Source organism: Chiloscyllium punctatum, chromosome 48 (genome assembly GCF_047496795.1).
Source record: "Chiloscyllium punctatum isolate Juve2018m chromosome 48, sChiPun1.3, whole genome shotgun sequence".
Taxonomy (NCBI): domain Eukaryota; kingdom Metazoa; phylum Chordata; class Chondrichthyes; order Orectolobiformes; family Hemiscylliidae; genus Chiloscyllium; species Chiloscyllium punctatum.
Genome location: NC_092786.1, coordinates 24,973,332 through 24,997,126, shown reverse-complemented (window position 1 = coordinate 24,997,126; position 23,795 = coordinate 24,973,332). Strand labels below are relative to the sequence as shown.

Below are 23,795 nucleotides of genomic sequence, written 5' to 3'. Positions count from 1 at the left end.
GTGCAAATTATTGGCAGTGTTTCCCACATCAAGGCAGTGACTGCACTTTACAAAGTAATTCATTGATCGGAAAGCTCTTTCGGATGCCTCGGGGAATTACTCTATACAAATGTAAGTCTCCCATGCACCAAACAGTTATTTTATAATAATGTCACTCCATCTCACTGCTAAAACTTCTAATTACACCCGGTTGGCTTGTCCAAGAATCAGTAAAGTTTGATATAGCATACAGTTCCTCTCAGCTCGACACATTGAGCGCCTCTCGGTATGTTTCACCATGATGCTGATCCATTGGATTGAATGTTAATGACGTAATGCTGGAGAAAAACACGGTGGTGCCTAATCTTTCAGCACCTCAAGCCCGTGGACAGCTCCTTCCTTTCAGCGCCTCACTCCCTCCAGCTTTCAGACCAGCTTTACTCCTACCAGTCCATGGACAGCTCCTCCCTCCAAAGTGCAACTGACCGACCATGGATTTTCAGCGGGGTTCGGCATTTTCACTGCAGAACATGGTATATTTCAGCATTTGAAGTTTAAGAAAAAAGACGAGGGGTTTAGAAAAACTGGCTGTTTTTTTTTCTGGGAGTTATTGGTCTGTTCGTATCTTTGGTTGCAAATCAGTTGTTAACCGGGACTCCAGGCAGCTAAGCCACCTGCACACGATATATACAGAGGATGTGTGGGATAAATACAACAGTGGGCTCTTCGATTCGAAAGGTAACAGACCCTTCACACTCTCTTGGTCTATTTTGCGGCGACTTTAAGGAAAAGAACAATCGCTTCAAAATGTGTTTTAAGAAAAGCACATGAGCTGGTTCCAAGCCAGAGTAACGTATTAGAATTAGATTTGCATTTCTTGAGAGGGAGGGTGGAAATCAATTTCTTTTCAATCGATAGAATCGCGGACGAGGAAAATGGAAGCTGCCCCTGAATACTCGCTTTTTCTCGTCCGGATCTTGGAAGAACTGGATACGAATCACAGCACGGTTTCCTATCAGGATCTGTGTAAATTGCTTTGTGCTCGTTTTGATTTAACTCATTTGGCAAAGCTGAGGAGTCTTTTGTTTTACACTGCCTGCCTGGACCCGAATTTCCCAGCTACTCTTTTCAAAGAGAAATTACGGTGTAATGTGGACAGCCCCCAGTCCAAAAAGATCATGATAGCCGCCGATATCGTCACCATGTTTAATCTAATTCAGATGAACGGGGGGGTCGCGAAGGAGAAACTGCCTCACAGACACCAACACAAGGTGAGAAAAAACCAGTCTTTTGATTGCTGTCGATCAGATACCGAGATTTGTCGGGTTCGATCCCCTGTATCCAGCCATGACTCAATGGACAGAGATGGTTGCAGTGAACACTCGGCAGCAGGAGAATCGAATCTATGTCCTACAGCTGACTGTAAGGACTGCCAACGTCTCATTTGCACTTCAGATCCCAATTTTTTCCTCGGGATCAGAAACGAAGGGATAGAGGAGAATAAAGACAGGGCAGCCTCACTTGACCGACTCCAAGCATCGCCAACTTTTAACAGTATAGATCCTCAGGCATGTGTTATGCAGACCACATACTTCCCCATGGACCCCAGCCAGGATTCAAACTCAGATCAAGATTCCCCGAGCAGAAAAGCGGACAGGAATGGGACATTTGATTCCAGCGACGAAGCATTTACCATCTCTCCCCGTGTACATGGCAGACCTGTGTTCAATGGAGAGCTGCAGGACATGCTTCCTTGCATTGCCAAGTTCGTGCCAATGGACAAAGAGTCTGAGGATGAGGACAATGGCTCCCACCTTCGCAAAAGCGGGTCACGTTTCTCCACTTTTTTCAGTAACAGTTTTGAGATGCCTTACAACAATCCCTACTGTGACTCGATGCCATTCACAAGTCAAGAGAAACGATACGTCAAACACGAAAGTTTAGATGACCTACAAGGAAGCACCTACTTTGGCCCCAGTACAATATCACAAGAGCCCCGGAAGCTCTCCTCTAAACCAAACAAGCCGGCGTCCTGGCTCCTAAAGAGCTGGAGCTTGAACAATGACACAGCTCAGGACAGTGAGCAGTATTTTGCTGGTGAGAAGCCCAGCCCTCACCGTTATCAGGGCAATGTCAAGGAGGAGCTGCTGGCCGAGGCTCGCCAGAGACAGGCAGCGGCCGCGGCGGATGCGATCAGCACCATGGACAGGGCACAGGCTTACTTCAAACAGGCGGCTGCAGGGGGCGACGAGTCGCTGGGCGCAGCAGGCAAACCATTCAGCTCAAAACTGGTGGCGTCCGGCCATTGTAACCCAAGGAAAGTGAAAGATAAAAGTGTGAGCTGCATGTCGCAGGCGCAGAGTTTCGAGAAGACAACAAGCGTGGGCACCCAGACTGAACAGGCTGTCCGGGGCAAGGGGAAGGATGGTAATCATAGGCATCAGCCCAAGTATGGAGACAAAGTGCCCCTGAAACATTCAGACGAGGATTCCGAGGGTCTCAGTGACGATATCAGCGATATATTTAGGTTCCTGGACGATATGAGTTTGAATGATTCCACTGGACTCTTGCAGTCCTGTTACAACAGCAGCGGGTCCCTGCCCCATTTGCCCAAATCAGATAGTGGCAGCCTGGAGCGGACCCCGGTGAATGCCAATGCCCCCAAGAAGGATCAGGGCAAAGGGCTTCTCTCCAACCAGCCCGGAGACGAGGAACTCAAGATGAGCGTCTGCAAACTGGTGCTGAGGATCGGCGAGATCGAGAAGAAATTGGAAAGTCTGTCCGGGGTTCGGGACGAGATCTCCCAGGTCCTGTCCAAACTCAATAAACTGGACCAGAAGATCCAGGAGCCGGCAGGAGAGAAGTTGTCCCCTGCCAGCAACCAGGAGAGTCTCCGAGTCAAAGCCCTGAGAAAAAATTTGTTCGTCAGAAGATCTTCCAAGTCGTTAACGGAGGAGAACAGCGCCACCGAGTCCAAGATTGCCAGTATTTCCAACTCTCCCCAGGACTGGAGGGTCGTGGGCAACAACAGTGAACCTGGCATCACCCTGGAGGAGGGCAAGCAGCAGGTGGTAACCGACAGCAAAGATTGGCAGCGCAAGACCAGAGAGGTATTTGCAATACTTTCTGACAAATTGGCATCTGTTTCTCACCTTGTTTCTGGGAGAATTGTTTCAGCTGAACCTGGTTATATTGTCAACTGATAGCAAACCAATCACCTTAGCAGGAAAGAGAGCGAGTTTTAGAGAATTGGGGATGTTTGACTCTGATCCTTCAATCTAAAGTGAGTGATACTGCCCGCTAACTAAGCAGCAGCAAAGTCAGATGGTTCAAAAACAATTAATGACTGTTCACTTGGAAATTTGAAAATTATGGGCAATATTCACAAAAATAATTGGAGAAATGTGTGACAAGGGGTAAAGGTGACATGTACAGAAAACACTTGGCAAATGCAAAACAACAATCCCTATATTACAGTAAATGATAGGTGTGAATGCAGCTGAAGCCAGAGTCCGGTATAGAGCATTGAGTGGCACACTGCACTTCCCACAATCCCGTTACTCATGATATTGTCTCACGAGCAGTGCCATGGGCAGTCTGTTTACCACTAAACCAGTAATCCAAAGATCCAGGTAATGTTCAAATCCCACCATAGCAGATGGTAGAATTTGAATTCAATAAGAAGAAAATAAATGCCACATGTTAGTGAAATTCCATCTGGTTCACTAATGCCCTTTAGGGAAGGAAACTGCCCTCCTTAATCTGGCCTACATATGACTTCAGATCCATTGCAATGTGAGTGAAGTTTGCAGATGACAGCAAAATTGGAGATGTAGTGGACAGCGAAGAAGGTTACCTCAGATTACAATGGGATCTTGGTCAGACGGGTCAATGGGCTGAGGAAAGGCAAATGGAGTTGAATTTAGATAAGTGTGAGGTACTGCATTTTGGAAAGGCCAATCAGGGATGAACATATACACTTAACAGTAAGATGGTGGGAAGTGTTGCTGAACAAAGAGATCTTGGAGTGCAGATTCATAGTCCCTTAAAAGTGGAGTTGCAGGTAGATAGGATAGTGAAGAAGGCGTTTGGTATGCTTTCCTTTACTAGTCAGCACATTGAGTACAGGAGTTGAGAGGTCATGTTACAGTTGTACAGGACATTGGTTAGGACGTTATTGGAATACTGCATGCAATTCTGATCTCCCTCCCATAGGAAGGATGTTGCAAAACCTGAAAAGGTCTAGAAAATATTTATAAGGATGTTGCTAGGATTAGAGGGTTTGACCTATAAGGAGAGGCTGAATAGACTGGGGTAATTTTCCCTGGAGTGTCGGAGGTGAACTTATAGGGGTTTATAAAATCTTGGAGGGTATGGATATGGTAAACAGACAAGGCATTTTCCCCAGGGTGGGGGAATCCAAAACTAGAGGGCGTATGTCTAAGGTGAGATAGGAAAGATTTAAAAGGGACCTAGGGGACAACTTTTTCATGCAGTGGTGGTGCATGTATGGAATGAGCTGCCAGAGGAAGTGGTGGAGGCTGGTACAATTACAACATTTGAAAGTCATCGGGATGGCTTTATGAATAGAAAGGGTTTAGAGGGATATAGGCCAAATGCTGACAAATGGGACTAGGTTTATTTGGGATATCTAGTCGACATGGATCAGTTGAACTGACAGGTCTGTTTCCATGCTGTATGACTCATAACTGCCTTTTGGGCAATTAGGGATAGAGCAGCTGGCCCAGGCAGCAATGTCCATATTTCATAAATGAAAGTAAAAAGTTATACAAGATTTTGTAACAGTGGCATGGCAGAAATTGACATCAGAGGCAAGCAATGACTTGCTGATGGGTGCTAAGTATATGTTGAATAAATCAGAAATTAAAATTCCACCTGACTCAAGAGGGAAACATAAGAACATAAGAATTAGAAGCAGGAGTAAGCAATTCAGCCCCTCAAGCTTGCTCTGCCATTTGATATGATCATGGCCAATTTCACCTTGGCCATAGTTCCACTTTTCTGCCAACTCTCCATAATCTTTCAATTCATTACTAATTTAATAATCTGCCTATATCATTAAGTTTACTCAATGTCCCAGCTTCTACCCAGCTCAGGAGGTAATGAATTCCACAGATTCATGGCACTTTGAGAAAGTTGATTTCTCCTCATCTCTCTTTCAAATCCAATTATACTAAAACTATGACCTTTCATTCTAGGTTGCCCCAAATAAGGAAACATCCTGTCTACATCTACTTTGTCAATCCTCTTAAGCGTTTTATATACCTCTACTGGATCCCACTTTAGTATTCTAAACTCCAGAGAGTATAGGGCTAAACTCCTCAATCATTCTCCATAAGAAAAAATCTTCATTGAACTTGTCTTCTCCCTGCAATCAATTCTAACTCATAATTTATACACATGCATTTAGTTCACTTGGATCACTTTACACAAATATTAATGCTTATATCATAAATACAATCAAAAAAATCCTTCCTTTAAATGGAATTGTGCAGGTAATGTTTGAACCATCTACCAGTGATTTATTAAGTTAAAAGATGATTGAAACATTGTTTCCATTGTGGGTGAAATGTTTTATGGTAGACATAGTGTTAATGGCACGATCATATCATTCTTACTATTGTCAACTGATAAATTTCCAGCTGTGCATCAAACTCTTACAAAACATTTATGGTCAGGTTGAAAAAGTTGACTTTTAACAACTGCAATTACTCTGGCGTCAATATGAAAGTGAATCAATATTAGTCTCTACAAGATTTATCCATGTGCAATACAAAATACAGGCTATAGATTCCTGCTGAGGGCTCCTTGCAGTGAGTGAAAGGTGTATTATAATGGAATCTGGGGGATATTTGGAAGCTCAAACCAGTCTGAGGAAAGAAGAGATAAATGATGAAACATGATTTCTCGATGGGCAGCCTTTTATCTTTAACATGAATTAACACTTGGACATGAAGTGTTGCAGTTTCAAATCATTCTTTTTTGCTAGTTGCTGTTACATGTACAAATTGATGTTAGATCTCAAAATATAATCCTTCTAGTTGGTCTGTAAATAAACTAGTCACTGTAGTCTCAACATGCCCTTATTTTCAGTCATGAAAAATACCAGTATAAGTTTAAAACAGTAAACAATAATAAAGAACAATGTCTCATGAAAGGGAGATCTTCAGAAAGATATTTCTCTATGAGCTGAAGATTAGGCTCTCTGGACACCAGATATAGAAACAAAATTATCATCAATACATTGTTCTGAACAAATAATACATTACATCTAGATATTTTGTGGGACATAGATATCACTCAACCGTTTTGTTCAATTCCCTAGCCAAAGAGAATATGGAGCAACTCAACAAGGCAAGGAGGCATGGCCTGAATCCAGCCCAACTAGAATGAGGACTGAACCCATGTTGTTAGCACCAATCTCATCTTGTTTAGCCACCTGAGTTAACTGGCCCCCGAAAGAATCCTTGGTGTGGTGGTGACAATTTTACCTGCTGTAGTTCGGAGTTACAGATAGTGATGGTGGAAGCTCCAATTTATTTATATTATATGGCTGACCACGAATCTCTCCTCCTCTTATTACCTGCTATTAGTATGTATATAAGGGATTTATAAATTGATACTCAATTTGTTTGTCCATATTTCAAATGCACCTTCCTTGACCATCAGGTTTTGGGATTAGCTTCTGCCTCAGAGAAGCTGACCCTTGCATCACAGGACCTCTATTTATCATTGAATGATACATTTAAAAAGGGAGAGCTTGAAGGGCAGCCTGGACAAAGCAGGTTAATGTGATGGATTGGTTGCTCGTTTCAAGAGCTAAAGAAGCATAATGGGTCAAATGGTCAAATGGTCTTCATCCATGCTGTATAATTGTATAACTGCATGATATTGGATATCATAGTCCCAAAGTTGTTACCATTTCATTTTACATCTTTAGTAGTGTATGATATGCTCATACATGACTCTTTGTGAACTCCACATTACTCCATTGTCAACTCTGACATGGCCCTCCTTTCATGTAATGCATTCCCTGTCATTCAGTCTCATAGAATAAAAACGCACCACAAGAGGTTACTGTGCCACATAAAATCAAAAAGAGCCTGAATAAAGGTGATAGGTATAGGTGATAGGTATAGGTGATAGGTATAGTGAAATTAGGTCAAAATCCTGGAGCTCCCTCTCTTACAGCATTGTTGGCCCACCAAGAGCACATGGATTGCAGCAGTTCAAGAAACAGCTCACCACCACCTTCTCAATGGCATAGAGGGATGACAAGTAAATGCTGGCCCAGCCACTGACGTCCATGTCCCATGAATGAATAAAAATAAAATCAGTGTAGCGTGATAGAATTCAGCATAGCGTGATGGCATATTTTACTATAATTAAAATATGGGATGGCTTGACTGATCCTTACTAATTTGTTCTTTCCTATTAGTTAAGAAAATACATCATATGCTAACAGTAATGATAGTAAGGGTCTTAAAGTTATAATGTATAAATTCACCCCATTAGTGAAAACTCATCTGGGTGTGTGATCTATTAGATTGGACAGCAACATGACTGCTACTAACTCTGTTTCCTTGTTGAGTAGATTCAAGAATACAGGAGGGTTGACGTTCTTGAAGTCCATAAATCAAAGTACTCCCAAAGGAGAATACTCAGTCTCAGCCTTGGTGGCCAGTAAACTGTATTTTGCGATTAATAGGCCACACAGCTCTATTCCCTCCTTTAAATATATTGCTGATGAAAATAAGTATATTTTAATACCACAGATAAATCATGGTAGTTCTGTCTTCTGTAGCACAAAAGGTTCAATTAGACCAAATCCATCTAGGTGACACTACTAGAGTTATAGATCCACTCACCATGAAACTTCAAAACAAAATATTGAGCATCAGCAACTTTTTTAACAGAACAGACAAATAGCTTATATATTGGATAACAACAAATGGTGTCAGATTCAGTCTGCTTCTTTATTGAGGCTCTTTAAATTGCTGGTATCACATCTTAACTCTCAAGTCATGTATTATGTTTACAAGGCCACATCTATTGCTGATGCATAGTTTGGAACTGAGGAGCTGTTGGGACCTCTCCTTGAGCTACTGTAGTCTTCGTATTGATGGGACTCACACAATGGAGTTAAATAATGAATACCTGGCTATTGATTCAGCAGCAATAACCTAATATTGATACATGATCCAAACCAAGATGTTGTGAGACTTAGAAGGAAACCCAGAAGTGGTGGTGTTTCCAGAACATTTCTGCACAAATTTATCTTGCTATCGAAAGGTTAAATGAGAAGGGAAGAGGCTGTTAGATGAATCCAGATGAGATATCACAATGGTCCTTGTAGATCATGCAGACTGCAGACACAGTAATGCACAAAGAGCACCAGTCAAGAAAATGGATCTGTTCTTTATAATACTGAGATTCTTAAATGTTGCTGTTGCTGCAACCACTCAGGGAAATAATTAGTGTTCTAAATTCCTAGCTAATGCAATAGACAATGGTGAGTCTTTAAAAAGTCAGAAGATGTGTAGAGTCTGCCATTTCTATCTAATTTCTGTAACATTTGAATTAGGAGGAGAAGTCGACTATTCAGCCCCTAAAACTGCTCCACCATTTAATGAATCATCGCTGATCTGAATGTGACAATGAAGCCACATTCCTATCTATATCCCTCTTACACTCTTGTCAGTCAATAATCTATCTCCTTCTGCCTTAGAAGTATTTGCCTTTCAAGATGCATGATGGACATGATTTTCAGTGCATGACAAATCCAAAAAGAGTACATGCGACAGCACCAATCTCTGGATATGGCCTACTTTGATCTCAGAAGTGCCTTCAACACTAATAGCCATGAGAGATTGTGGAATATTCTCCTCAAATTCGGCTGCCTGCTGAAAGCCGTCCCCATTCTCTGTCCATGTTACAATGGCATGATCCTTACAGATGGAGGTGCTACAGATCCATTAGAAGTGCAAACTGGGGCCAAGAAGGAAAAACTGTAACATCTCACTAATGATCTTCTCACCTTCCTCATTGTAATACTTCACCTCAACCCCATGAAGCTTACTGCTGGAATGGAGCTAACCTACAGGATGAGCAAGAAACTGTCCAACTTTGACATTTCCAGGCTGAAACCAAGACTATGCTAACTTCTGTCATTGAGGTGCAGCACACAGACAGCACATGCATGTGCACACACTCAGAGGTCAAGATACACAACATTGTTGACATATTCACCAAGTAGCTTGAGAGAATGGGTCTCAGACTAAAGAACTGGAAAACAAAGACGAGCCCCTTCCTGTTGCACAGCACTGCCCCAACCCTCAAAGTCCATGGTGAGCTCCTGGACAATGTGGATCATTTTCCAGACTTTGGAAACCTCCTCTTGATGTGAGCAGACATTGAAGATGAAATCCAACATCAACTCGAATGCAACAGTCCAACGTTTGGACACCTGAGGCATAGGATGTTCAAAGTCCAAGAATTCAAACCGTGCACAAAACCCAAGGCCTACAGAGCAACTGTGGTCCCCACCCTCCCGTAAGCAATCAGAAACATGGTCCCATGTACAGCAGACACCTCAAATCCCTGGTGAGTTATCATCAACATTACCTTCACAAAATCTTACAAATCCACTGGTAGAATAGGCATACCAATGTGACTGTTCTCTCCCAAACCAATATCCTAAATATTGAGACACTGGTCATGCACGACCAACTGTGATGGATGAGCCACATTATCCACATGCCCAACACAAGACCATAAACAAATGGCTTACTCTGAACTCTACAATGGTAAGTGAGCACTCAAAGTGGCCTCCCTAAACAACTGCAACATTCCAGTCCAGTGATGCATGGGAATCACTTGTCCTAGAATTCACAAATTGAAACAAAAGCATTTGTGAAGGTGCCAACTACTTTGAGTGTCACCAAGTGAAGCACATGGAGGCCAAGTGTGAGCAACAATAAGAGGGTACAGAATCCACAATACCCCATCCACCTATCTGCCTCCTGGCCTACCATATGGCCTACCTGTGGCAGAGTCTGCCACTCCAGAAGTGTCCATAGGTACACCATTACTCCCACCCTGGGATGGAAGCAATTCATCCTTGCCCTTGAGGGTCTGCCAAAAAAAAACTATTCAACTATTCCACACACCCCCCCATTACTTTCTGAACATGATAATTCCATCAACTCATGAACTTCTGAGAAAAAACATTCCTCCTCATCTCCATCTTAAATGAGAGCCTCCTTATTTAGAAATTGGGTCCCATGGTTCTTGTCTCTTTCACAAGGGAGAGGTCTTTTCCAACATCCACACTATCAAATCCTCTAGGGACCTTACATGTTTTGGTAAGATCACCTCACATCCTTTTAAACTCTAATAATGTATACTCTGATAATAATAATATACTACTAATAATAAAATACCTTGCAAGAACTGTAACAAACAGGCAGAAAACTAGCCACCAGGATAGATGAACATCAACTAGCCACAAAAAGACTGACCCAATCTCACTAGTATCTTTACATACAAATGAAAAAGGACACCACTTTGATTGGGATAACACATCCATCCTAGGACAAGCCAAACAGAGAGATGCGCAAGAATTCCTAGAAGCATGGCACTCCAACCAGAATTCAATCAACAAACACATCAACTTGGATACCATTTACCACCCTCTGAGAAAAAGAATAGGAAATGATATCATAACAGGAAATACCATAATCACAGGAAATGATGTCACCAACCCAAGGAAACCTAAACACATAAATAAAAAGTGGGTCATACCACTATTGCTTCACTGGAGGCTCACTGATTATATTACCTAGTATGGTGCTGAAACATCTGAAAAAGAACCTTCCAGCTTAGCGAGCAAACTTACATTGAGAATAATGAACTCCTCATAATATAAACCTCCTACCCACTCTGATTCCAGGTATCAGTCTAATGAAGCTTCTCTGAACTGCATGTAATGTATTCACTTTCTTTTTCAAATAAGGAGACCAAAATTGTTCTTAGTACTCCAGGTGTGACCTCGCCAGAGCCAAATTCAACTATCATAAAACATTCTTATGTTTATATTCCATTCCTCTTACAATAAACAATAACATTCCATTCATTTTCCTAATCACTTACTGTACCTGTATACTAACTTTAAGATTCAAGTCCCACTGTGCTCCAGGGACCTGCTGTCTCTCCATTTCAGTAAAGTGCTGTTTTTCTATTCATTCTGCCAAAGGGGGCATGCTTGCATATGGAGCATTACTTGGTGTGAATTATTCAGCTCTGCTCCTAGTCAATGGTACCTCTCCAGTTACAGGTATTGGAGACTCAGGAAGGAAACATTAGCCTGAGAGGAGTTATACTGCATAATTATGGAATAACAGTGGGATTTAAATTGTTACATCAAGAGGACCAGTTGTTTAAACTTGACTCATATTCCTTATGTTTAGAAGGTTGAGGGGTAACTTATTTTACATGATGGAGGAACTTGGAAGTATATTTGTCGAGAAACAAATTCAGGCAGGGGAATCCTGAACAAAGAGGCGAATGGTGAGAATTTGACCTGAATCATTTTTTTGTTTCAATAGTTATCCTGGAAATCAGGAATCCTCTTCATGAGCCTATAGATGCAGGGGGTCACTAGGTTGGAAATGGGTGGTTGAGTTTTCAAGATAAAGATAACTTAATCATTGTCACATAAAGGTGTTGGAATAGGAACAAAAGATAAGCAAATGGAGTTGAGGAATAGAACATCTAAATTAACTGAAGAACTGCCTCAAGAGGTTGAATAATTTATTCTTAATCTTACATTTTTATTTTATTTTTTATCTTGGTCTCCTTATTTGAAAAAGGGAAGGAATACATTACATGCAGTTCAGAGAAGTTTCATTAGACTGATACCTGGAATCAGGTGGGTGGGAGGTTTCTATATTGAGGATCTAGAGAAGGTGTCTGGACTCTTTCAAAGCGGGAGGAAAGTAAGTAATGCAAATATTGCCTGCTGATTACCAGCCCAGATTATCCGGGTCCTGCTGCAGTTGCTTTGATTTTTGAAGAGCTTATGATTTTCTTTTCAAATTACATTTTTCTAGATTTGTAGGCAACATTATCAGAGACATATGATCACTCATTCATGTCATGCAGAAATAACTAATTTGGGTGAGCACTATTAAAATGGGGATTTTTAGGAAGAGACAGCGGAGCAATTTGTACATTTTTAGTTTTGACTAAACAAAATAAATTTATTTTAATATTGGAGTAAAAATTGCACTGGTTCCTGAGCTTGTTCCCTTCCCACTATTGATAATAATACAGTCATTCCTTGCACAGCTTCCCTGTCATAAGTACATGGTCATGAGTTCAATGTGTGCTAACTTTCATTACCAGTGCAACCCACAAATCCATATGAGGGAAGACTGCAATTTTCCTGTTTCCACACTCAGCACGTACACTGCTGAAAACATATTATTTTCCTTTTTTTCACTCTGCATGTCAAAGTTAGAGTCACAGAGTTATAAATAAATAGCTGCAGGGTGGTGTTGGGAACACAACCCCATGAAAGTTCCAAACACTTTTCTTTCAATCTACCTAACAGTTTCTTAGAACGTGCCCCTTTCTTTGTGAAACAATGAGATAGCTGACTACTACTTTCTACCAATTTTCAATTTGGAGATTTCCAAATTATCCAGCATCTCTTCTAAATTTGCCATATTGCTTCATTCTTTCATTCACACATTTTGTTGAATGTAACTATTTCACTGGGATGTATTACTGATGTTACAATAAATAGCTAATGATACTAAGTCCCTTTGTGGAATATATTTTCTCCTATAAAAATACCAAACCAAATCAAAAGCAAGTGTCTCAGCTGATAAGGTACTTTTTAGCATTTTTCTGATCTCTCAAGCTAAAATGCAAGATTTATCTCCCTTTCCCACAGCCTAGAGAATCCATCAGAGATTTTCATAAGAAACATCACTAAAAACAACTTTTTAAAAGTTTCCAGCATCACCCAATGATGATCATTTAGAAACACAAATTCCATTTTAAATTTGTTTCAATGTTTTGTTTGTCTGAATAATATTTTTCACTTTGGAAGTTTTCATTGTTGTACTCAACGTTAATCGATCAAGAAGGCACTTAGTCAATTCAGCTAGTCATTTAGACTTTGCAATTCCTCCATTTCAGTTTTGGAGGACATTGTATCTTTATGTGAGATCCTAAGTGTAATGACGAAATAAGATTGCTGAAGTAAGCCACACTTGATCCATTCTATCTGACTTATAATCCAATGCATTTATAAGCCCAGAATCCAGACTTCTAATTTTGAATTCTGCTTTAAGTTGATCTCTGACAAAAGTTTCAAGTTCACTGCTCCCATCCAACAAAACAAATCACCTACTTGCATCACAAAGATGAGTGGAAGCTACACTCCATGGTGGTCAGTAAAACATGACAGGATCTGCTTTTAACTGAAGAAAACTTAATTTTATTAAGAAATATCTTGTTGAGAGATACCATATGTGAATGTATTATTTAGACCAAATACACATTTATTTAACTTTCAAATCTCCATGCCCTGCCCTACACCCCACCCTGGGATCCCCATCACATTTGGCACCTCTTTGCAAAGCCAAGAAACACTTTCCTCTCAAACTGATCTACCTGCAGAAACGCAGCTTTAGTATCTACTGATCAACGCTCCAAAGCATTAATTCTCGCCAAAGCCCAGAAGATTTCAAAATTGTTTTTCTTGCCATCAGTCAATCTATTCTTATATCTTGATCCCCCAATTTCTCCTCAAAATCTCTTGTCATTAGCTTTCCTATAGCCTTAGGAGTACCAGTAGGAGATTACTTTTCCTTGCATCTCTACCTATGTGATAGGACCAGATGTCCTCTTTTTGGCACCTCTGTATTCAAAAAACATTCTCCCAGCTTTATAGCTTTTATTGTTTTTTATCCTTTATTAAATTTTCTTTTAGTTTGTTTATTGGCACGTAGACTTCCAATCACACGGACATCTATTCCTGATGGTGTTTGTACTATATTTATTGTACTTATTAAGCAACATTCCTATCTTGCCTTCTGGCTCTTTCTGGATTGCAACTATTTTAAATCCCTCCCAATATTAATACAATATCATTCAACATTTCATGATTTCTTCCTGGGGACAGGCAAGCCAACCTTCCATCCACTTACCCCATCTATACTTCTCATGTCCAACATCATCAAAGACCCTTCCCACCCCAGTTATACACTCTTCCGCCCTCTTCCATTGGGCATAAGGCACAAAAGCTTAAACACCCATCCCAACAGATTCAAGAATAATGTCCTCCCTGCTGTTATTAGACTTCTTAATGGACCTCTCAAATTTTAAAATTTCATGTTGCTGTATAATTATTACTTTTTCGTCTTTAACAATAACCTTTTGCAGGCCCACCCATTCTCAAAGCCCACTTTCTTTGTGCACCTTCTCTGCAGCTGTAATGTTGCATTCTTCATTCTATTCTGTTACCCAAATTCACTTTGTATAGTGTGATCTACCTGTACTGCACACAAAACAAAACTTTTCACTGTACCTAGGTACATGTGACAATAATAAATCAAATCAAATCAAAGATCCTCACAGGTAAGTTTCCTTATGTTGCATTTTCTTACTTTTCATTTTTGTATTTTATGATCCCAATCTATGGGCCTAACTTCCTGCCTCTCATCTTGTACATTCATCGAGCTGTTATATTTTCCAGCAGTCTTCCCTTCTCTACTTACAATAGTTCAATTTCTCCATCGACTATCCCCTTCTGTAAGTATTTGGTCAGTGTCCTTTCATCAGAAAAACTATTAATTGTGGCAATTTAATCCTTAGAGCTATGAAAATTTGGATGAGAGGTCCTGTTTCCTCATTATTTTCTATAATCCTTTCAGAATCTGCAAATTTGTATTCTGGAATTGTATATCTGAACAGTCTGTTTCCCATTCCGTACAATTATTACTTTCTCATCTTTAACAATAGCCTTTCTCAGGCCCATCCAATCTCTTAAACTAAACCATATTGCTATGATTGAAACTGGTTTCTACTGGCCTTTCCTCTGTATCTAAGGACTCAGTGAATTCTTTATGAAACTTTGGTTGAGTAAAAGTCATTCTTCCTTTGTGCAGTGGATTCAAATATTCTGAAAAAAAATACAACTAATTATAGGTCTTTCCCAAGCTTGTAACAATGCAGTAGATAAAGACTCACCTTGGAGGATGAATAGCTGCTAATGGGAACTATTAGTAGCTGAAAATGGGCTGTGTGTGGTAGTAGCCCATGTGATGATAAGGCTTGCTATGTGAGGCTGAGAGAAAGCATGGTAAAAGGTAGTCAAGTCCTAAAAATGTGGAACTTGATAACTCCATACAGTAATAGACAAAGTGATTCAGAAAATTTTGACAGATTAGCCAAACTGTACATTATTGTCAGAACTAGTGAGAGCAGTCTTTGTTAAGAATTAATGGCAGATTCTACAGATTTTGGTGTGACTTTTGCTAAAGTATATAATTCATACCAATTAGTCTTTGGTGGAAATCATAATGTCTGGGGACCTTGGAGAGTGAGGAGGGAGGGTGTTAACGGCAAGTGTTGCACTTTTTGCGATTGCGTGAGGAGGTGCCATGGTGGTGTGGGGAGGTGATGGTACTGGAGGAGGACTGGACCAGGATGTCCTAGAGAGAATAGCCTCTCCAAAATGCTGACAAAGGAGGTGAGGGGAATATTTATCTGATGGTGGCTGGAAGTGGTGAAAATGGCGGCTTATGATCCTTTGGCTGTGGTTCCTAGCCCAGTGGGAAGTGAGGACCAGGAGTACCTCATCCGTGTTGTGGGAAAGAGGAGAAAGGATGAGGACGGACGTGCCATAATTGGACTGGACACGGCTAAGAACCCTGTCATCCCCAGTGGTGGGGAAACCTCGGTTAAGGAGCAAGATGAATACTTCTGAGGCCCCCTGTAGAAGATGGCATCATCAAAACAAATTTGAAGAATGGGATGGAGTCTTTACAGGAAGCAGGGTGTGAGGATGAACAGTCCAGGTAAATGTGGGAGTCAGTGGGTTTGCTATAGATATTGGTGGTCAGACTATCCCCAGAAATGGAAACAGAGGAGTGTGAGGAGTCAGAGATAGGCCAGCTGAAGGTGAAAGCAAGGTAGAAATTGGAAGCAAAATTGATAAGATTTTCCTATTCCTTTCTTTTTGAAGAGGGGTCACTGGACTCAAAACATTATCTCTGTTTTCTTTCCATAGATACTGCTAGACCTGCTGAGTTTCTGGTTTTGTTTCATACTTTGAGCATTCACAGTTCTGTGTTGTAGGTAAGAGAAAGCATCTGTTATGGAATAATCATGGCTAGGAGACAAAAGGTGTGTCCGGCAGCAAGGTCCAGACAGAGATTAGTGACAACTGTTTGCAGTATGTATTGCACAATTAAGCTCTTGTGGAACATGGTAGTGTCCTGACTTCCAGGTCTAGAAGCTTGGGTTAAACTTTAACTTGTCTCATAAAGGCTGATTTTAAAAAAATCTCTAAGGTAGAAGACCGCCTGAGGTGTGTAATAATGTCTCTGAACAGGTTAACTTAAATAAAAGAAAACTGCAAAATGTTTAGGAAAGCATCCGGAGTTAAATTCACCCTGAGTTTTGACAAAAAAAATGAAAGCTCATGAAATAAACCATCTAACTAATCGTTAAGACCTTGAATATTATGTTTGGGAAAGAGCAGTTCCAACTATTGATCAGTAAATCAGAGAGATAACAGGATCACAGCCTGGAAAATAATGTATTTAAAAATGTTTCAAGGCTGTCTTGATCCACTGAACAGTTGAAATTAACAGGGTGCTCCTCGTCAGCCCTTTAACATTGTATCAATGGAGGTTGCTGACTCTTCAAACCATTATATCACTTGCACCAGATGAGAAGCTCTGACTCTATTACTCAAACACAAGGTCTATACACCTCAACAAAAGCACTGGGCCCTTGAAATCTTGTGATCTCAGGAAATATCATGTGAGGTTACAGAGTATTAGGAGAGGTGGTTAGGGGGTCGGTCAGTCTTTTGTGTTTATTCATGATCTCACTCATCTCTTCTCTTACACAATGTGGTCTTTGACAGAATGCAGGTGTGTCCCACTTCCAGCAGTGACTCAGCTTCCCCATGATGCTTGCATTGCTACTTACTTCAGCTGATTGAGTGTGATCATTAAAACATTTCTAACATTGAATATTCTTACGTTGTGAGGTCGTCTCCAACAGTACCACCTTCTGCCAAACAGTTCACGTAATCCTTTTGTAGACAATAATGCCACAGGCCTGAGGAAGCCTTGATCTTTTGGTCTATATCTTGATTACAACTTCTTCAGGTCTTGATTACATCAGATCTCCCAGATGGTACTCTTCCTACTGCAATTATTGCTGAAAGTCAGTCTTCCCTCAGCTTCTCTCTTTAATTGACCAGCCTTGTTTCCAGCCAACTCAAATGCAGCAGTAGAACCTGATCAGGTCCAGGCATCTCTGCAATACTATCCTACATATCCATTCAGGCTCCACCAAATTGGAAAAATGCAATCATGCATTGGGAGTTTGGATCCTGAATTGTACAATGATCAGGTTTTACCTTCCAAACTAGGAAGCTCCTCTGGTCACTTAGCGATAGGCTTTCTAATCAGCAGCAGATGCACAGGACTAAGATTAGACTAACATTACAGTGTGGAAACAGGCCCTTCAGCCCAACAAGTCCACACCGACCCACCGAAGCGTAACCCACCCATACCCCTACATTTACTCCTTACCTACCACTACGGGCAATTTAGCATGGCCAATTCACCTAACCTGCACATCTTTGGACTGTGGGTGGAAACCGGAGCACCCGGAGGAAACCCATGCAGACACGGGGAGAATGTGCAAACTCCACACAGTCAGTCGCCTGAGGCAGGAATTGGTGCTGTGAGGCAACAGTGCTAACCACTGTGTCACCGTGCCGCCCACTAAGTAACACTACATCAATGTAATTATCTTATTGCCCTCTTTGCCCTGGTCCGGGCACGTTAACTTATGTGCAGGTGCATGGCAGCTATATAACTGTCCCACCTCTCACATCAACATTTTTAAAAATATGAGTTTTTTTTTAAATCTATTCTTTTCTGGGATGTATTGCTGGCCAGGTCAACATCTAATGTTCATCGTTAATTGTCTTTCAGCCAAATGGCTTGCTCGACTACTACAGAGGCATTTACGAATCAGTCACATCATTATATGTCTGGGGTTTCTTGTCAGCCAACTGGGGTAGGACAGCAAATTTCCACCCCTAAAGGCCAAAAGTGAGTTAGATGGATTTTCGTAACTATCAATGATAGTTGTCATTGGGGCCATGACCAAAATGAGTTTTTAATTCCAAGTTTTTATCAAATTGAACAAGAACAAAGCCAAAGAACAAAAGCACAGGAAGAGGTCAGTAGGCCCTCAAAACTTTCCATAGTAAAAACAGGATAGGTATCCCTCTATTCCCTTCCTATTAATGAATTTGTTCAGGTGCTTCTTGAATGTTGCTATTGTGTTTGTTTCCACCACCTCCTCTAATAGCATGTTCCAGATGCTCACCACCCTTTTTGTGAAAACCCTGCTTTGCACATCTCTTTTCAACATACACCCCCCCACCCCCACCCTGCACCTTGAAACTGTGTCCTCGATGGTAGAGGTTGTGAGAATACTGGCGGCCTTTCCTTGACAGCGGGCCTGGTAGATGGATTCTATAGATGGGAGGTTGGCCTTTGTGATTGTCCGGGCTGAGTTCATCACTCTCAGTCACCGTCCTCAATTTTGAATGGGACAGTTGCCATACCAGGTAGTGATACATCCAGACAGAACACTGAACCCTTCATATTGGGAAAAAGCCTCACACTTTACGCTCTATACATGTCATTCAGAATCTTATAAACTTCTATCAGGTCACCCCTCAACCTCTACGTTCCATTGAAAACAAACCCAGTCTATCCAACCTTTCTTCATCACTAAAATCCCCCAGACCAGGCAACATCCTGGCAACCTTTTCTGTACCCTCTCTAAAGCATCTACATCCTTCTGGCAGTATGGTGACTAGAATAGTACGCCAATTGAATTTAAATGATAGAATTTGAATCCATGTGCCCAGAGCATTAGTCTTAGGTCTCTGGCTTACTCGATAAGTGGCATTGAATTGAATTGAATTGAATTGAATTTATTGTCACGTGCACCGAGGCACAGTGAAAAGTTTTGTCTTGTGAGCAATCCAGGCAGAATACAGAGTTAAGTAGCATAGACAGGTAAATAATAGGCAAACAAAGGCAAAAACAAAAACACAGGTACTGGCGAATGTTAAGAGTTTGTGAGTCTTTTCAGTATTCCAACAACAGTAAGATAGAAACTGTTGCGAAACTGGCTGGTGAATGTGTTTAGGCTTCTGTACCTTCTCCCCAATGGTAGAGGTTGTGAGAATACTGGCAGCTTTTCCATGACAGTGGGCCTGGTAGATGGATTCTATAGATGGGAGGTTGGCCTTTGGGATTGTCTGGGCTGAGTTCACCACTCTCTGTAACCGTCTCCGATCTTGAATGGTACAGTTGCTATACCAGGTAGTGATACATCCAGACAGAATGCTCTCGATGGTGCACCTATAAAAGTTGGCAAGGATATTCACCATCATGCCAAATTTCCTCAGCTGCCTGAGGAAGAAATTACGTTGTTGGGCCTTTGTAACCAGTGCATCCACATGAAGAGTCCAAGAAAGCTTGTTGTGGATGATGACTCCCAGGAACTTGACACTCTCCACTCGTTCCACCTCTGTGTTGTTAAGGTGTAAGGGGGCATGAGTAACATCCTGCCGGAAGTCAATAATAAGTTCCTTGTTTTTTCCAGCATTGAGAGCTAGGTTGTTCTCAGTGTACCATATTTCCAGGTCATCCACATCTCATCTGTAGTCTGTTTCATCACCATCTGAGATTTGACCGACTATGGTGGTGTCATCAGGAAACTTGCAAATGGCATTAGTCTGGTATTTGGCGACACAGTCATGGGTATACAGAGAGTACAGTCGGGGACAGAGTATGCACCCCTGGGGAGCTCCAGTGTCAAGTGTTAGTGATGATGAAATATTATCCCCAATCTTCACTTAAATCTGGCCTGTGGGTCTGGAAACTAAGAATCTAGTTACAGTGAGTAGGGCTTAGTCCGAGATCACTAAATTTAGTAATCAGTCTCGAGGGGAGAATAGTGTTGAAGGCTGAACTGTAGTCAATGAGTAGGATTCTTACAAAGCTGTTCTTTGTGTCAAGATGTTCGAGGGAGGAGTGAAGGGCAAGTGATATGGCATCTGACGTGGATTTGTTGGTCCGATAGGCAAACTGGAATGGGTCAAGAGTAGTGGGGAGGTTCGAGTTGATTAATGCCATGACCAGCCTTTCAAAGCACTTCATGACCACCGAAGTTAGGGCCACTGGGTGGTAGTTATTGAGACAGGCTGCATGAGCCTTCTTAGGCACAGAAATGATTTTGGCCGTCTCGAAACAATGGCCTGCAGCAGGGGGAGGTTGAAGATGTCCGAGAAGACCTCTGCCAGTTGATCTGCACTTGCTGAGTGCACGGCTTGGTACTCCATCTGGACCCATCACTTTCCTTGGATTCACATGAAGGAAACTGATCTAACCCTGATGCAGTGACTGTTGGGATAGGTTCATCAGGACTTGTCAGAATAGGTGTTACCTCTCTGCCGAAATTTTGCTCAAAGTGAGCATAGAAGGTGTTGAGCTGATCTGGGAGAGATGTGTAATTGCCTGCTATCTTGCATTACCATTTCATCACAGTCTACTGAAATAAAAAGCTGGAGTCAAGGGGGGTTTGCAAAGACTGTTTACATGGCAGCCTAGGAGCACCAGATTGGTCAATGACATTTCTTGCTGGGTTTTCTTTGCTTGTTTGTGAAAGATTTAAACAGGCAACTCTAGAGGCAACTTCCTGAAGACGGGCTTGTGCCCGAAACATCGATTCTCTTGCTCCTTGGATGCTGCCTGACATGCTGTGCTTTTCCAGCAACACATTTTCAACTCTAGAGGTAAGTTTGCCAACCCTGTCTGGACGTAATCCTGAAGGATTCATCACAATGACCCCCACCCACCCCCCCATGTCCCATGCTCCCTTGCCTTTGATCACTGAATCTGTCTATTCATGTGGCACCAAACCTCAATAATAAGTATACCGTTTTGGATACAGTTGGGGGCACTGAGCCTGGCTCTGTGGCTTAGAAGGGAAGCGAGGACAATAGGGGACCTTTAGTGATAGGACATTCAACTGAGAGAGGAACAGAGGTGTCCTGTGGTGGCGAGTGTGATCCCGGATGCATGTTACCTTCTGAATGCCAGGGTCAGGGATGTCTTGGATCGCGTCTACAGGATTTTTAAGGGGGAGGGAGAGCAGCCAGAAGTCGTGGTACACATCACTACCAATAACATACCTAGGAAAAAGAAGGAGGACCTAAAAAATGAATATAGGGAGTTAGGTTGGAAGCTAAAAAGCAGGATGAACAGAGTTGTGATCTTAGTATTGCTATTGGTATCACAGGCTAGTAAGGGTAGGAACAGAGAGCGATTGTACCTGAACACATGGCTTCAGACATGTCGATCATTAGGATACCTTTTGGGGAGGTTGTAATCTGTACAAGAAGGACAAGTTGCACCTGAACTGGAGGGGCACCAATATCCTGGGCAGAAGGTTTGCTAGAGCTCATCGGGAGGGTTTAAACTAGGTTGGCAGGGGAATGGGAAACAGAGCTATGGATTAGATGATGGAGTAGGTAGTGAACAGCCAGATACAGTGTGCAGGGAGTCTGTGAGGAGGGATAGGCACTTGATAGGGAAAAGGCACAGACAGTGTGATGGGTTGAAGTGTGCCTATTTTAATGCAAGAAGTATCAGGAATAAGGATGATGAACTTAGAGCATGGATCAGTATTTGGAACTATGATGTTGTGGCCATTATTAAGACTTGGATGTCACAGGGGCAGGAATGGTTGTTGGATGTTCCAGGGTTTATATGTTTCAAAATGAATAGAGGTTGGATGAGTGCTAATCAGGAATAGTATCACAGCTGCCTAAAGGGAGGTCAATGAGGATGGTTTGTCTACAGGGTCAGTATGAGAGCAAGTCAGAAACAGGAAAGGAGCAGTCATTTTGTTGAGGGTTTTGGACAGACCCCCCCCCAAATACAAAAGAGGAGCAGATTGGGAGGCACATTTTGAAAAGTTGCAGAAGTAGCGCGATTGTTATCATGGGTGACTTCAACTTCCCTAATATTGATTGGAACCTCGTTACTTCAAATAGTTTGGCTGGAGCAGCTTTGTTAGATGTGTCCAGGAAACATTCCTGATTCAATATGTAGATAGGCCGATAGAGGGAGGCCATACTGGATTTGGTGCTTGGCAATGAACCAGGCCAAGTTTCAGATCTCTTGGTGGGAGAGCATTTTGGTGATTGTGATCACAACTCCCTGACCTTTGCTATACTCATGGAGAAGGATATGAACAGACAGTTTGGGAAAGGATTTATTTAGGGGAGGGAGAATTACAGTGCTATTAAGCAGGAACTGGGGTGCCTAACTTGGGAACAGATGTTCTCATGGAAATACATGGCAGAAATGTGGAGTGTGTTTAGGGAGCACTTGCTGATAGTGCTGGATAGGCTTGCTCCACTGAGGCAAGGAAGGGATGGTAGGGTGAAAGAACTGTGAGTGACAATGGATGTGGAATGTATAGTCAAGAGGAAGAAGGAAGCTTACTTAAGGTTGAAGAGGCAAGGATCAGACAGGACTCTAGTGGGTTGCAACGTAGCCAGGAAGGAACTGAAGAATGAACTTCAGTGAGCTAGATGGGAATATGAAAAAGTTTTAGTGGGTAGGATTAAGGAAAATCCTAAGGCATTCTACACTTATGTGAGCAACAAGAGGATAGCCAGAGTGAGGGTAAGGCTGGTCCCGGATAGTGGAGGGAACTTGTGCCTGGAGCCAGAAGAGGTAGAGGAGGTCCTTAATGAATACTTTGTTTCAGTATTCAATACTGAGACAGATGTTGATGTTTCTGAGGACAATGTGAAACAGACTGATATGCTTGAACCGGTTGATGTTGAGAATAAGGTTATGCTGAAAAATTTGAACAACATAAGGATAGATAAATCCCCTGGGCCAAGTGGGATATACCCTTGGTGACTACAGAAAGCAAGGGAAAAGATTGCTGCGCTTTTGGCAAAGATCTTGCCGTCCTCATTGTTGTCTCGAGTAGTGCTAGATGATTGGAGTATGGTAAATGTTATTTCCTTGTTCAAAAAAGGCAAGAGAGATAACCCTGGGAACTACATACCAGTCAGTCTCACATCTGTGGTGGGCAAAGTATTGGAGAAGATTCTGAGAAACAGGAATTACAATTACTTAGAAAACCATAGTTTGATTAGAGATAGTCAGCATGGCTTTGTGAGGAGCAGGCCATGCTTCACAAAACTTCTTGAATTATTTGAGGATGTAACAAAACACATTGATGAAGGGATGTGGTGTACATGGATTTTAGCATGGTGTTTGATAAGGTTCCCCATGGCAAGCTCATTCAGAAAGTAAGGAGGCATGGGATACAAGGAAATTTAGCTGTCTGAATACAGAATTGGCTGGCCTATAGAAGATAGAGGTTGGTAGTAGTTGGAAATATTCAGCCTGGATCTCAGTGACCAGTGG

The 23,795-nt window shown here is 41.8% G+C and overlaps 1 protein-coding gene across 2 annotated transcripts in view; it reads left to right on the top strand.

Moving 5' to 3' along the window:
- Nucleotides 1–328: 328 nt before the first annotated feature.
- minar1 (membrane integral NOTCH2 associated receptor 1) overlaps nucleotides 329–23,795 on the top strand; it is a 225,103-nt gene continuing 201,636 nt past the window's right edge. For both annotated transcript variants that reach the window (XM_072564883.1, XM_072564882.1), the window contains exon 1: nucleotides 329–3,089. In XM_072564883.1, coding sequence (XP_072420984.1) covers nucleotides 915–3,089 — 2,175 coding nt within the window. In that variant the 5' untranslated portion in view covers nucleotides 329–914. The remainder of the gene's footprint in view (nucleotides 3,090–23,795) is intronic.